Source organism: Culex quinquefasciatus, chromosome 1 (assembly GCF_015732765.1).
Source record: "Culex quinquefasciatus strain JHB chromosome 1, VPISU_Cqui_1.0_pri_paternal, whole genome shotgun sequence".
NCBI classification, from domain to species: Eukaryota; Metazoa; Arthropoda; class Insecta; order Diptera; family Culicidae; genus Culex; species Culex quinquefasciatus.
Genome location: NC_051861.1, coordinates 2680705 through 2694420, shown reverse-complemented (window position 1 = coordinate 2694420; position 13716 = coordinate 2680705). Strand labels below are relative to the sequence as shown.

Sequence of the window (13716 nt, the reverse complement as noted above, 5' to 3'; positions counted from 1 at the left end):
CTTTCAGCACCTCCGAGACGACGATGGCAATCCAATCTCGATGGAGCACTACACGCTGCAGCAGCGGGCCGATGGTCCGGTAATGTTGCTGCCGCGCAGCGTCGACCGCCAGCAGGAACTGGCCGGAAGTAGCAGTGGCAGCAGCAGCTCCAGCAGCAGCAGCCACCATCATCAACAACAAATGATGATGCACCACCACGGTGGCCATCATTCCCACCATCATCCACACCACCACCTGCAGCAGCACCAACAGCAGCAACAGCACGCACATCCGCACTCGAACGCCACCACGACGGGCCCGTCTGGAAGTGGTTCCGGTTCGAGCAGTGCCGGTAGTAGCAGCAACAGCACCATTCACAGCCAGCACCGTCCAAAGGAGTGAGATCGGCCACATTTGCAGCAGCAGCAGCAGCTCTACGCGTCGTACCAGTGGCCACCGTTGTTTTACTAAAGTCGGAACGAACGCAGCGCAACGGGACGAAAACGATCGAACCTCAGGAATCAGTTGTTGTACTTGCTGCTGCTGCCGCCGCTGAAAGGACGGACCTCTCTGTAAGTACGAGCAGAAACCTCACTCTCACAGACACAGACACAAAAGCATACTTAACTGCAACCTACTAGAAAAGGCAGAGATTCAACACCCACACTAGAGAGAACGAGAGAGCGAACTGCGGTGCGCGCGCTTATCTGTTAACGAAGCTTTAGCTTTATTCAAGACACTTACACAAAACAGTCACACGTACAGGAGAGTTGGGCTCGCCACACACAAACACACGCTCATATTGAGTGCAGGATTGCAAAGTTGGACAGTTTGCAGAAAGAGAGAAAGAAAAAAACACATTCCCGATTTGTTCAAAATTCACTTTTTGATCAAAGTGATGCAGAGTAAAATTTGATAAATTCGTATCAAAATTATTAACTATTTTAAAATTTTAAACTAAACTGTTGAGCTGGCAGCCAAAATGAAAGGAAAGAGCCCCGCATAATTTATTGCTTGCAATATCAAAACAACAAACCAACAAACAAAAAAAACTGTGAATTTGATAGACTTACTGCTAAAATTTATTGGTGTGGTTGGTGATGAAACAAAACAAAACACATATTATGACGATGGTGAAGCTGACGACGATGATAGGCATTAAAACCGGTACAATGGCAAGTGTAATCCAAGGGACAGTCCGGCCCCGGGGGACGTGTGGCCGCCCTGGTCTCGCGTCCCCCAAACATTCGGATGACGACGATGCGAGGGAGGAGAGGGCAAAGGGTACAAAACAGTACGCAAAAAAACGTGTTTGTGATGAATATTATTATTATTAACTATTATTTTATTTGTAATGAAAGCTACACACACAAAACCAACACACACACACACACACCCAAACACACACACAACTGTACATAGTGATGATAACAACTAAAAAGCTGGGAAATTGGAGTCTTTTTTTTCGCTGGCTGCGCAAACGCAGCAGCGACAGCGGCAGGCAGCACTTTGAATTAGGAAAGTGGTGATTGAATTTTAAAAAAAATAAAACAAGAAAATCAAAACAAAAAAAAATGATCAGCTTCTTCTTGAGTTGAGAGAAGGTGTACTAACCAAACATAGTTTTTTTCGTTTATGGAAAATGAGAGTAACTATATTAAATTAGAGAAGAAAAAACTCGTTTTTGTGCTTGGTTAAACCCCCCACACTTTTTTTTAATTAGTAGCTACTACCAGTTGCATTGTTTTTCTTTCTGGAATTTATGGAGTAAACGCAAAAAAAAATCTTGTAGAATTGTAGGCATTTTGGGTGAGACAGACACGATTAAATTTATTGGTGACAAAGAGAAAAAAAAACAAAAAAAAAACAAAAACCTTGTATGTGAAGCGAATCAAGAAAAAAGGCGCTGTACCCCGTAAGTCATTATTAAGATTGCTACTATTGTTGTGTAAATATATCTATATTATACAGAGAAATAAATTTCTGGAAATCTGAAGCATTTCGGCGGTCGGACTATATTTTTGCGAGTGATATATCACATTCCGTGTTAGAAAAAAAAGGAAAAAAGTTATATCAACATTCAACAACTTTCAACTACATATTTTTATTTGTTGTTTAACTATAATTTAACGTCAAATCTAACACTACTCAACAACCTGTATTTGTACTTGGGTGTAATTTATTTTTTGTGCGTTTCACAACTCGTAAATTTGAAGAGAACAACCATTTCCATTTTTTTTTTCGCGCTAAGTTTATGCCTAGCAATGACCATATCGCTTGCGTAGAGTGGATCTTGAATATCTGTCTCTCTTTTATACTCACCGTCGATTTGCTCTCCCTTTCTTTTTTTTCTCATTCTCTATTTCCGTCCCAAATGCGAAATTCTCTGCCTTTTTTGCAAATCGACTTTACATAGCAATACAACGACAAAATTTAAAAACTCGAAAAATATAAAAAAATACCATATTAAAATAAAATTAGATTCTAAAAAAAAAAAACAAAAAAAAAGACCTAGAACAAGAACAAAAATCAAATTTCAATATATAAAAAATATAAAAATTAAAAACAAAATTCAAATTTAATTTTCATTTTTTTTTATATTTGTGGATTTACCAATAGTCGTATCGCTTGCGTAGAGCGAATCTTGAATAACCGTCTCTCTTTAATACTCACCTTCTTTTTTCGCTACCTCTCGCTTCCTCTCATTTTTTTTATTTTTTTGCATTTCAAATGAGAAACTCTATGCGTTTTTTGCAAATCTAATTTCCATTGAAATCGAAAAAAGAGAATTGGGAATTCAAAAAATTAAAGGACACTTATAAACACACAGTATAGAAAAAAAAACAAAACGGCAAAAAGCTTTAAAAAAGATTAAAAAAATTAAATAACAAATAAAAAAAACTTTTAAAGAATAGAAACAATGATTGTTAGACTTTAGATTTTTTTAAAATTCTTTATTTTTAGATTTCCAGATTTTTTATTGCTGAATTTTTAATGCTTCAATTCAAAAACCTATGATTTTTTTAATTTTAGGATTTCAAGATTACAGAATTTTGTAATTTCAGACTTTTAAAATTTTAGAATTTTAGGATTTCAGTTTTTTTTAAGAATTCTGGAATGCTAGAATTTAAGAACCCAGGAATTGAAAAAATCTCAATTCTTAAATTAGAAGTTTAGAATTTTGAATTTATTTTGACTAATCTTAAATTCTTATTTTTTTAAATTCTTTTTTTATTTTTATAATTCAATACTTTAGGACCTTTTTAATTTTTGAGCTTAGATTTTTTTTTTGCTTTCTATTTGCTTAAATTTCTGTAGGCTTTGATTTTTTTCTTTTTAAAAATATCAGAATTTATGTTGTTACATGTTTAGAATTCAAAAAAATAGAATATCTGAATTTTTAAATTTTTAAATTACAGATTTTGATTTTTTTAATTCCAGTTTTATATGATTTTTTCAATTCTGTTTTTTGCATTTATTTTTTTGAATTTTAGAATATTAGAATTTTAAGATTTTAAATTTTAGGATATTAGATTTTGAGAAGTCCAACATTTCAATATTTTTTTAATTTTTTGACTTTTAGAATTTTAAAATTGTATAAGTTTAGATTATATAATTTTCAAATTTCAAAACTTAAAAGTGTTTTCAAATTTGGTTTTTTTTTTAATATTTAAAATTTTTGACTGAAAATCACGTATTTGGTATTTTTTTATTTTATAAAAAATGTAGTTATAGCGTAAACATAACCGAAATGGCGTTGAATAACGCAGTTCAAGTCAGTAAAGTTAATATCTATTAGTAGAAGTACTGAAAAATAAACAATGCTATGGAATTTTAAGTTTTCCTTCTTAATTGTAAGCTTTAAGCTACTTGAAGTTCACATCTGTATTTGGGAAGTGCACTTCCAGCGGAAAGTTTAATATTTTTCAGTTAAGAACTGACTTGAACTTCGTTATTAAACGCCATTTCGGTTATGTCTACGGCATAACTACTTTTATAATTGTAATAGAAATTCCTGACCAACGATGTTGAACGCTCTTCCCAGCCATTTTAGTTATTGTAAACAAAATTCAAGCCAAGTATTTAAATCCAACAACAAAAGTTAAAAAAAATAGGTGAAATTAGACTGTAAATTCAAAAATATTAAAATTTTAAAATTCAAAGTTCAAAAAAAAAATATGAAAATCAAATTATTTTGAAATCCAAAATTTCAAATAACTTAAAACTTAAAAAAAAATCCAATTATTCGCTCTACAGCATTGCCTTGGCGTTCTCCATTGCGAGATTCCTACTCGAAACAAGGTGTCCGAAGGCTTGATTGTTGAGGCAATTGCAAACCTTTTTTTACACCTTAGCTTCCATCCACCCCGGGATTCGAACTGACGACCTTTGGATTGTTAGTCCAACTGCCTACCAGCGACTCCACCGAGGCAGGCCCCAGGGAGAGGACTGCTACACCTGGACTGAACTAACGACCTAACCCTTTTAGGTTAGACCGGGGCCAACATTTACTTCCCCGTCCGACGGAAGGCGTGGTCAGACAATTCTCGTCTCGGAAAATGCCACCGGGACCGTCTGGGATCGAACCCAAGCCGACTGGGTGAGAGGCAACCACGCTTACCCCTACACCACGGTTTTAAAAACTCTAAATTCTAAAGTTCTAAAATTATAAAATCAAAACTGATGAAAATTGATAGCATTGCTTCCATTGTTTCAAAAGCTAACTTACAGTTTCAGTGTTAGGAGTTTAATACGAAAAAATAAATAAATTAACGCCATTACGATCTACTTTACCTCAGCGCCACAAATCATTCCCCTTCTCCCCGGTTGCATCCACGATTCGGTACGCTCCCGCCGGGCTATTTTTGTACAACCTTCGGAACAGCAATCCATTCATGGCTGTACCAGCTCTGACGTCACGCACAAGGACTCGCTGCGTCCAGCAACCGGAAGCCGCCCTCCACGCATCTCCGTACATGAGCGCCCGTGGCAGTATGACCGTGGAACCGTTCGGCCGGAAGGCAGTAACGTTCAGCAACTCTAGATGAACTAGCTTGAGTTGGGTTAGGCAAGGGAGGATCGTTGGAAGTTCTTCCAGGAAGCACATGTTGGTGTGGCAGCTTCGTAAGACCAGGGATTTGAGGTTGGGCATAACTCGTGGGATTGAGTACAGCGGGTTTGATCCGGACAGTTTGCAATCCTGCAGGGTGAGTTTGGTGAGTTGGTTGAACGTCTGAGTCTTGCCGGCGTTCTGGAAGAAGTCGAGCAGCGGTATTCCATGAGTTGACATGCGTAGAGTCAGTACGGTCAGCTTGGTCATGTTGAGCAGTGGCAGAAGGTCGTTCTCCTGTAGACCGTCTAGCTGGACTCCGAATTCCTGGAGATTGGGACAGGCCCGTGCTACCTTGGTGATTCCCTGAGATGAGATTGCTGATCGTGACGGGTCAAAATACTTGAGCCGTGGAATATTGTCAACCAGTTTCATGTCTTCCACATTGTGGCAGTTGAGGGTGAGTCGTTCCAACAGTGGGAAGTCCATTCGTTTTATACGATCTACGGAACGTTCTGGGAAGACTTGAAGCAGATTCAGCGATCGCAGTTGGTGTCTCAGTTGGTACACGAGGTCCGCTTGATAGTCCAGTGTTATGTAAATCTCCAAGCTTGTCACATTACGGTAGCAATAGGCAGGACCAGGATAAACCCACTTGGACTCATTTTGAAAAAGCATGGCCGTAGGAGGATGAACTCGCAGCGTAGTCAACGACCTCATCCGGCAGTGTCTAATCGGATCGATCGCATCCCGATCGACGGTGACGTTCTTTTTCCTCTCAATCAGCGCTTTCACCGCTCGATTCGTGCTTTGACCTCGTCCGGCTACGTCCGGAATCGACGCCAGCAGCGGAAACTCCAGCGACAAACTCTCCAACCAGTCGCAACCCTGGAGCAGCCGGTAGTTGACCACGTCCCAATCCTCCTCGACGCACGGCGTGTCGTAGCAGATCTCCACGTGGCGAAGGTGGGTCAACGCGGTCAGCAGTCCCGGGTGGAGAGGGGAGGTCTTTAGTAGGTCATGCCGAGCGATGAACTTGATGCGGAGGCGGGAGTAGTGGCGGTTGGACTCGGCGAGTTGTTTTATGGAATCTGTCAGGAAATCAAGCGTTTTGACGCGAAGTGTAAGCCACGTTCGTTGTCGGAAGCTGTTGATGTTCCAGATGAGAGAGTTCCACCGGTGGCACACGAGAGTCGCTCGTAGACGATCCGGGAAGGGCAGGTAGCTGAAGATTTGCGGTAGAAGCTGGAAAAAAATAAATTTGATTGTTTGTTAATGCTGTAGAACTGCGGAAATTTGCGATTCAGTTCCCCTAGCAATTTGCACACATAATGCGCTGCTTGCGCTGAGGCTCACATGTTTTATGTGATTTTTAGTGTTGATCAAATTTAGCGCATGGCAATTGCGCCACAATCCACGTGTACCTCTGTTTACCAACTGAAATCAGCTGCTATCGAGAGTGCACACCTGTTGCTGGAGCAATGTTACACGTGTGTTTGTAGCACGCCAAATGTGACCAACACATTGAAGTTTTTGCTTGATTATCGATTTTTGTCTCGCGTATTCATTCTTGTGAAATTATTAGATAACCTTCTTTTGAGAATATTCTGAAGAAAATCTTTATTATTATAACAAAATTCTCAATCAATCAACAAATTCAAGTTTTCACAAATCAGCTTACATCTCTATTGGGTAAATCCTGAATGCTGGTGGCACGATTCTGCTGACACGCCTCTCGATTTCCTGAAGAGATCTGATGGACATTTGAACTTGGTAGTTGTGCACATTTTGAGATTACTGAATCACCAGCAGATTCCAAAGACATTTCAGGAAAATTTGATAAACTTAGGCTATTTCAAAGAAATAACAATTCGCTACTATAAGGTTGACATTGCTGCTGCTGCTTCAGTTCACTATTGTATTGTCATTAATTCAACGGCTGCGCGTTACGCACCAAGCATAGTGAAAGTGAAATCAATTCTGTGGATTTCTTTCCATTCATAAAAACACTCACACCTTCAAATCAGTCTTTTAATTTCGCAGTTTCTGCTTTTCGCTATGACACATGTTCATCGTCCGCTCCACCACGCAACCTCGCGCGGTCGCGGCTTCCGTAACACGCTGCACGGCTTCCCGCGAGGCACCGCAAGCGGACAGACTTATCCGCTTGAGCCGCGGGCATTGCTCGAGCAGCTTGTTGAGGAAGTCTCCGCTCGCCCAGGCACAGTTGACCAACTTTACGCGGTTCAAAAACGGTGGCCACACTGGACGCACTCCGCCGTGGGTGACCTTGTTGTATTCCAAACTCCGCAGGAACCACAAACCCTCGGCGATGGGTCCGATGATGTTGTTTTTGGCACGGCAATCCAAGATTCGTAGCTCTTGCAGGTTGACGAAGACCGACGCAATGCTCGTCGCGAAATCTCCGCTGGTGAACACAAAGTGGCTGATGGTCAGGGAGTTCAGCCGGAGTTGGCCGCCAACCGCTCCCAAAAAGTAGTCCTCGTGGTTAACCCACCCATTTTGCACCTTCCCAACGAGCCTGAGCTTCTCCAGCTTTTCCAGCCGTGCAATGTTCCGAAAGCAACCGGCTGGCAAGTATTCCATGTACAGAACCAGCTGCTTCAGCGTCGAACAATTCTCAAACAACGTCTCAATCACTTCGCTATCGATGAGAACCTGCTCCATCTGTAGCACGGTAACCCTACGTAACACCTTCAAAAACTGGCACAGCTTCGCCGTGTCGGATCTCCGAAATCCAGGCAAAATCAAACTCTGAACCTGTGGCAGCCTCAACTCGAGAAAGGGCTCCACGAACCGTCCCTGACCGTCGAACGAAACTATCGCCGCGGACTCCAACCGCTCGGCACAGTGCGCAAACAGTCGCAGCTGGGTCGCCGTCTCGCAGTTCATCGTCAGATGGCGCAGATTTGGCAACATTTCCGGCTCCGGAGGCACGTAAAACGTGGGCGAATGAAGCGATTGAGAGATTTCGTAAAACCTCGGATGCAGCAAATCCGGATTTCGCTTTATGACCAAACTTTTAAGCGCCGGAAACCGCGGAGCATCCTTCTCCAAATCAACAACCGCCGCCGTGGCCACCGGCCGGTTCTCACCAATCCAGCTCATCAACCTCCCCCGAATCCCAATCGTAAACGACTCCAAACAGCTGCACTCGGCCAGCACCTCAGCAATCACAATGTTCAGCTTTTCCCGGAAGCAGTAAAAGAAAAACAGCAAGTCCAACTCCCGAATGTCCCGAACCGTCTCCAGCAGCTCCGTCAGCGCTACCAGACTTTGCTGCGTGTTGCCCTGATAAATCAGCTTCAATTGTCGGTAGGAACGTTCCGAGTGCTGCAAGATGGCCACGGCGTCCGCGAGGCACTGGGACTGTCGGATTTCTAGCGTTAGTTGAGTCTGCTGGAGAAATTTGGTCGTGAAGGCTAGCCGGTGCCACTGGCGGCAAACGAGGGAAGCGTTTAGGCGCGTCCGGTAGGTCATTCCGTCGAAGATTAGCTGCTGGACCTAGAGTTAGAATAGGTAATGTTACGGTAAAATTATTATAGGGAACAATAAAGCGTTACTTCTGACGGTAAAGTTGAAAATTCCATCGCAATGAAGGCAGCTGCGTTGGGAAAAATCGGAAAATTGGAAAATCGTTGCCCGAACTAATCAAAAACAAACGCTTTGACAGTTCAGTTTTGTTTAATTGTTATTATTTTCCAGAACGAAAACAGAAACAGCGAATGAACTTCGAAGGTCGGTATGCATTAGAGACCCTAAATAGGGAGACTGGTCTAAGTTTGCTAAATCGATCTGGCAACGTATGTTTTGAGCTTATAAGTTTTTGCTGGGCATAGAGCTATCTAAGCCCGATCTCACACACACTAGCACACGATTTGTTTTGCTGGCTGGTACAAAATTTAACCTCACTTTTTTCGTGTACGTACACGCAATACATGTTTGGATACGTCAAACTCGTGTCTGTTAGGGTACGTCAAATTCACTTCGACCAGTCTCCCTATCAAAAATCAAATCAAAATTAAATTATTTGCTCTACAGCATAGAGCTTTATGACGTTTCGCGTACGCACACTAGCGCACCATCTGATTTTGCTGGCCGGACAAAATTTAACCTCAATTTTTTTGTGTACGTACACGCAATACATGGCCACGTAGAAACCTCTATTGCCTTGGCGTTCTCGATTGCGAGATTCCTACTCGAAACTAGGTTTCCGAAGGCTTGATTGTTGAGGCAATTGCATAGCTCTTTTTAAACCTTAGCTTCCATCCACCCCGGGATTCGAACTGACGACCTTTGAATTGTGAGTCCAACTGCCTACCAGCCACTCCACCGGGACAGGACCCAGGGAGACGACTGCTACACCTGGACTGAGCTAACGACCTAACCTCTAAGTTCGACCGGAGCCAACATTTACTTCCCCGTCCGGCGGAAGGCGTGATCAGACAAATCTCGTCTCGAGAAATACCACCGGGACCTTCTGGGATTGAACACAGGCCGACTGGGTGAGAGGCAACCCCGCTTACCCCTACACCACGGGTCTCGGTCTCCCTATAGGATATCTATTAGGGTGGGTACGTTTTTCAAAAAGTTCTCGGATCAAGTTTTAGTATGGTTCCCCTTGTAGGGCATGCCCATAGGGACTTTCATGCCAAATATCAGCTCATTTGGTTGTAAACTGGCTGCGCGCATCAGGGTTAAAGTTTACATGGGAATTACTATGGGAAATTGGAACTTTTTGTTCAAACGCTCCCACAGGTCTGGGAAAATCACGCGCCAACTTCTGGTATGGTCAGGCCTATGGGGAATGGTCTGGAGAACACTTTCCCGAAGAGAGCATATGGATTCGTTGTCCCTAGACCTGGCGCATCGGCAAACAATCTGATGTCTCCGGAATCAACGGTTTTCCCTCAAAAAGCATCAAATTTTCCTTAGCATGCTATGAAAGCTTGATGAACACCGCGACGCCATACGTCAGGCAGCTACCACGTGGCTGAAATATTTGCAAAAAAATACAAATTTGCTATGCAAAGATTCTGAATTGGACTAAATAATATCAGGATTACTCGAAATGATCATTTTTTAGTTAAAAGAAGGTTTGCAATTAAACATTTCAGCCGTTTCTCACCCACGTGGTAGCTGCCTGACGTATGGCGTCGCGGTGTTCATCAAGCTTTCATAGCATGCTAAGGAAAATTTGATGCTTTTTGAGGGAAAACCGTTGATTCCGGAGACATCAGATTGTTTGCCGATGCGCCAGGTCTAGGGACAACGAATCCATATGCTCTCTTCGGGAAAGTGTTCTCCAGACCATTCCCTATAGGCCTGACCATACCAGAAGTTGGCGCGTGATTTTCCCAGGCCTGTGGGAGCGTTTGAACAAAAAGTTCCAATTTCCCATAGTAATTCCCATGTAAACTTTAACCTTGATGCGCGCAGCCAGTTTACAACCGAATGAGCTGATATTTGGCATGAAAGTCCCTATGGGCATCTGTTCAATTGAAGGAGTTATTAAATACACTACGAACAATAAACAAACATACTCGCACTTTTTGACAGTTTTCCAGTTTGCCTGCTTTGTTTGTTTGGATCTAGATCGGTCGACATTGTTACCAGGTATGTTTTTTATTGCACTAAACTGCCGTTCTACGCATAATTGTCCCATGTTCGAAAAAGTGCAACTGAGAAAAACGCGATTGAAATTTTTCGATCGATTTCTGTGTTTCTACGAATAATTGTCCCGTGGGTACCTATTCGCCCTATGTGTCCCTAATTGCCCCAGTTAACAGTGTATCACTCTTATTTGTGATCCTCTTGCTAAAAAACAGGTAAACACGACATAATGCTACATAAAACTAATGATTCCGTATAAGAAAATACTTGGTGGGACAATTATGCGTAGACGAGGGGCGTGACATTGGCCTTAATGAATTAATTTTTGCATTTAATACATTAAAGTGGGTCTCGTGGCGCAGGGGTAGCGGCTTCGGCTGCCGATCCCGATGATGCTATGAGACGCGGGTTCGATTCCCGCCTTATCCACTGAGCTTCTATCGGATGGTGAAGTAAAACGTCGGTCCCGGTTTCTCCTGTCTCGTCAGAGGCGCTGGAGCAGAAATCCCACGTTAGAGGAAGGCCATGCCCCGGGGGGCGTAGTGCCAATAGTTTTCGTTTTTTTTTACATTAAGGAATTAAATTTCTCGTGTCATTTGATATTTGACAGCAGCACACCTGCTTTGAAAACATTGATTTGCCACTTTCGCTGGCAGAACTGTCAAGTTTGTTTTGATTTAGTTTTAGAAAGAAAATATGTCGCGAGCAAGGTCGCGAGTTTAATTTAAAAATTTTATGAAAACTTGCGATTCGAGGTCGGTGCAACAATTCTTTTGCTTGGAAACGCATCTAGTGGAGGATTGCGGAGGCGAAGGCATCGGCAGTATGCCGGACGATTTGGAGTTCGACGCGCTGAGCGACTGGGAAGAGTGCACGAGGATTTGGACCGGTTGAAATAGAGGGAAGCGAGGTTGCAGCCTCATGCGTAGAAGTTTAACGATGGGACAAACAGACTTGATGTTGTTTTCAATGAGTTTCCGAACAAAGTACCCGATTTTATGTGTTTTTCTTAAAGTATACGACAAACTAAACTTAAAAATATTAAAAAGTCAAAATCGTCCAAAAATGACATGGGACAATTATGCGTAGAACGGCAGTAAAAGTGCTGAAAATCGTTGGCAACAATGTCTGCGGCATATTCTGAAAAAGTCAAAGTAGTTATGTCACAGACATAACCGGAATGGCGTAGACTACGTAAAGTTTTGAGATGTGGACATAGAGTTTTCCATATTTTAATTTTGAAGAATTAGCTAGATACTTGAAATACATTAACGGAATAAGATTGTAAATGGGAGATGGGCCCCCCGACAAAACAGAACTTACACACTCCAGTCAACTCAATCGGACCGCAACTGCCATGTAACCATACTTTGAATGTGTTGGTAAATCTTTGACTAGAAAGCCTTATTTAAACAATGGAAACATCGAATGGAGGAGAGATTAACGAAAAACGTTTTTTTCGCGAACCGAATGAAAGTTTGGTAGCATAAGGCTAGTATGCAGATCGGAAGGAAAGGGGTCAAGAAACAGCTTTACGAACAGCAGAACAAAGGAGAGGGAGCGATTTCTTGGGGCTTTTCTTCACCCTTTCTGACTTGCTTGCGCTGGCGCTGCTGTCCATTTTAAATTTTTCTTGACCGGTTTCTTCCGAAGTGCATACCTTACAATAATGTGGTGGAGAGAGAGGGGTTCAGAAAGCTGTGCAATCCGGCACCCCCGAAGTCCAACACTAGTTCCTGAAAGGCATTTCACCGACTCATCACGGGTGGGACGGGAGACGGGGAGTGAGGCAACTCCGAAGAGTTGGGAAGTCTTCACCCCCTTCCTGATTGTTCCACAACCACGGCTTGACCCACGAGAGGCAACTGTTTGGTGAGACGGCAGCAGGCGCGTGCCTCATCCTGTTGCTGCCTCGTCCCGGGTGGGACGAGGGACGGGGAGTGGGCAACTCCGAAGAGTTGGGAAGTCCTCACCCCCAACCACGAAAGATCCAAACGGTCCGGCCCCCAAAGACCAAAATTTGTTCCTTAAATTTAAATTAGCTCGCTGCCTCGTCCCGGGTGGAACGAGGGATGAGGGCAACTCTTTCAACAGTTTGGAATTGGACACGACGCAATTCTTTCAGAAGCGCTCGCCGCGAATGCGACGAGCTAGTTGTTGTTTCACAACCACGGCTTGACCCACGAGAGGCTTTTCAGCGGAAGGCAGCAGGCGCGCGCCTCATCTCGTTGATGCCTCGTCCCGGGTGGGACGAGGGACGGGGAGTGAGGCAACTCCGAACCACGGCAACCACGAAAGATCCAAACGGTCCGGCCATCGAGAGGCAACTGGCTGACGGTGACGACGAGAAGGCGATGCGCGCTTCTTTTCCAGTTCTGGTCCCTTTCCTGCTGCTGCTGTTCTGGTCTCTCTCCTGCTGCTGCTGCTGCTGCTACTGCTGCTGCTGCCGGTCCGACGTCTGAGACGTGAATGATGGTCTGAAATCTGGCGCAGTTTCTTATATATGTTTCGGCCCGCTACTTCCCCTCCTTTTTCGCGACCGACACTCGGTCGCGTTGCTCGGATGATTTTCCCCTCAAAATAGGTACTTGACATTCCCGTCCGTGAGTGGGAAGCGCTCATTTTGCTTGCAAAATCTGTGCATTTTGAAAACATTTTAAAACATTCAATTGTTTCAATAGTTAAACTATTTTGCCAACAATGAAAGTTTTATAGCAAATTGCTGAATAATTTTCGAATCGAATGGAACATAAATCGTGTCGATTCGATTAGAGGGAAGGAAGATTTTGACGGATGACGCAGTAATCCAGGACTTTCGGCCCGGGTTTTTTGAAATGGCACCCCAGTACCTTCGACAAAGACGTAAGTCTACGTCAATACATTGGGCGAGAACCTTTGAGAGTAACGAACAATACTTGAAAATTGAAGCACCCTAAAAATCCTGTTTTTGGCTGGAATTTCTCATGGCGCTATTTGAAAAGTTTGCATCGAGATGAATTCATTCTCTAGGGTGACCAACTTCAAGAATGAACCCTTGTTTGGCGCTTTTGAC

The 13716-nt window shown here is 43.1% G+C and overlaps 3 protein-coding genes across 3 annotated transcripts in view; 1 reads left to right on the top strand and 2 right to left on the bottom strand.

Annotated features, from left to right (window-relative positions):
• The window catches only part of LOC6035194 (segmentation protein cap'n'collar), a 92483-nt gene extending 90507 nt beyond the window's left edge, over positions 1 to 1976 (top strand). The window contains 1 exon segment of the mRNA XM_038249282.1: positions 8 to 1976. Coding sequence (XP_038105210.1) covers positions 8 to 382 — 375 coding nt within the window. The 3' untranslated portion in view covers positions 383 to 1976.
• A 2576-nt stretch (positions 1977 to 4552) lies between these two features.
• LOC6035193 lies at positions 4553 to 7018 on the bottom strand. The gene is made up of 2 exons (XM_038248874.1): positions 6712 to 7018; positions 4553 to 6275 (listed from the first exon to the last, which is right to left on the bottom strand). The coding sequence occupies exons 1-2, from the start codon at positions 6853 to 6855 to the stop codon at positions 4776 to 4778; spliced, it is 1644 nt and encodes a 547-aa protein (XP_038104802.1). The 5' UTR covers positions 6856 to 7018; the 3' UTR covers positions 4553 to 4775.
• Positions 7019 to 7043: 25 nt separating this feature from the next.
• LOC6035192 lies at positions 7044 to 8723 on the bottom strand. The gene is made up of 2 exons (XM_001845370.2): positions 8615 to 8723; positions 7044 to 8555 (listed from the first exon to the last, which is right to left on the bottom strand). Exons 1-2 carry the CDS (start codon positions 8639 to 8641, stop codon positions 7062 to 7064), a joined length of 1521 nt encoding a protein of 506 aa, XP_001845422.2. The 5' UTR covers positions 8642 to 8723; the 3' UTR covers positions 7044 to 7061.
• Positions 8724 to 13716: the final 4993 nt, after the last annotated feature.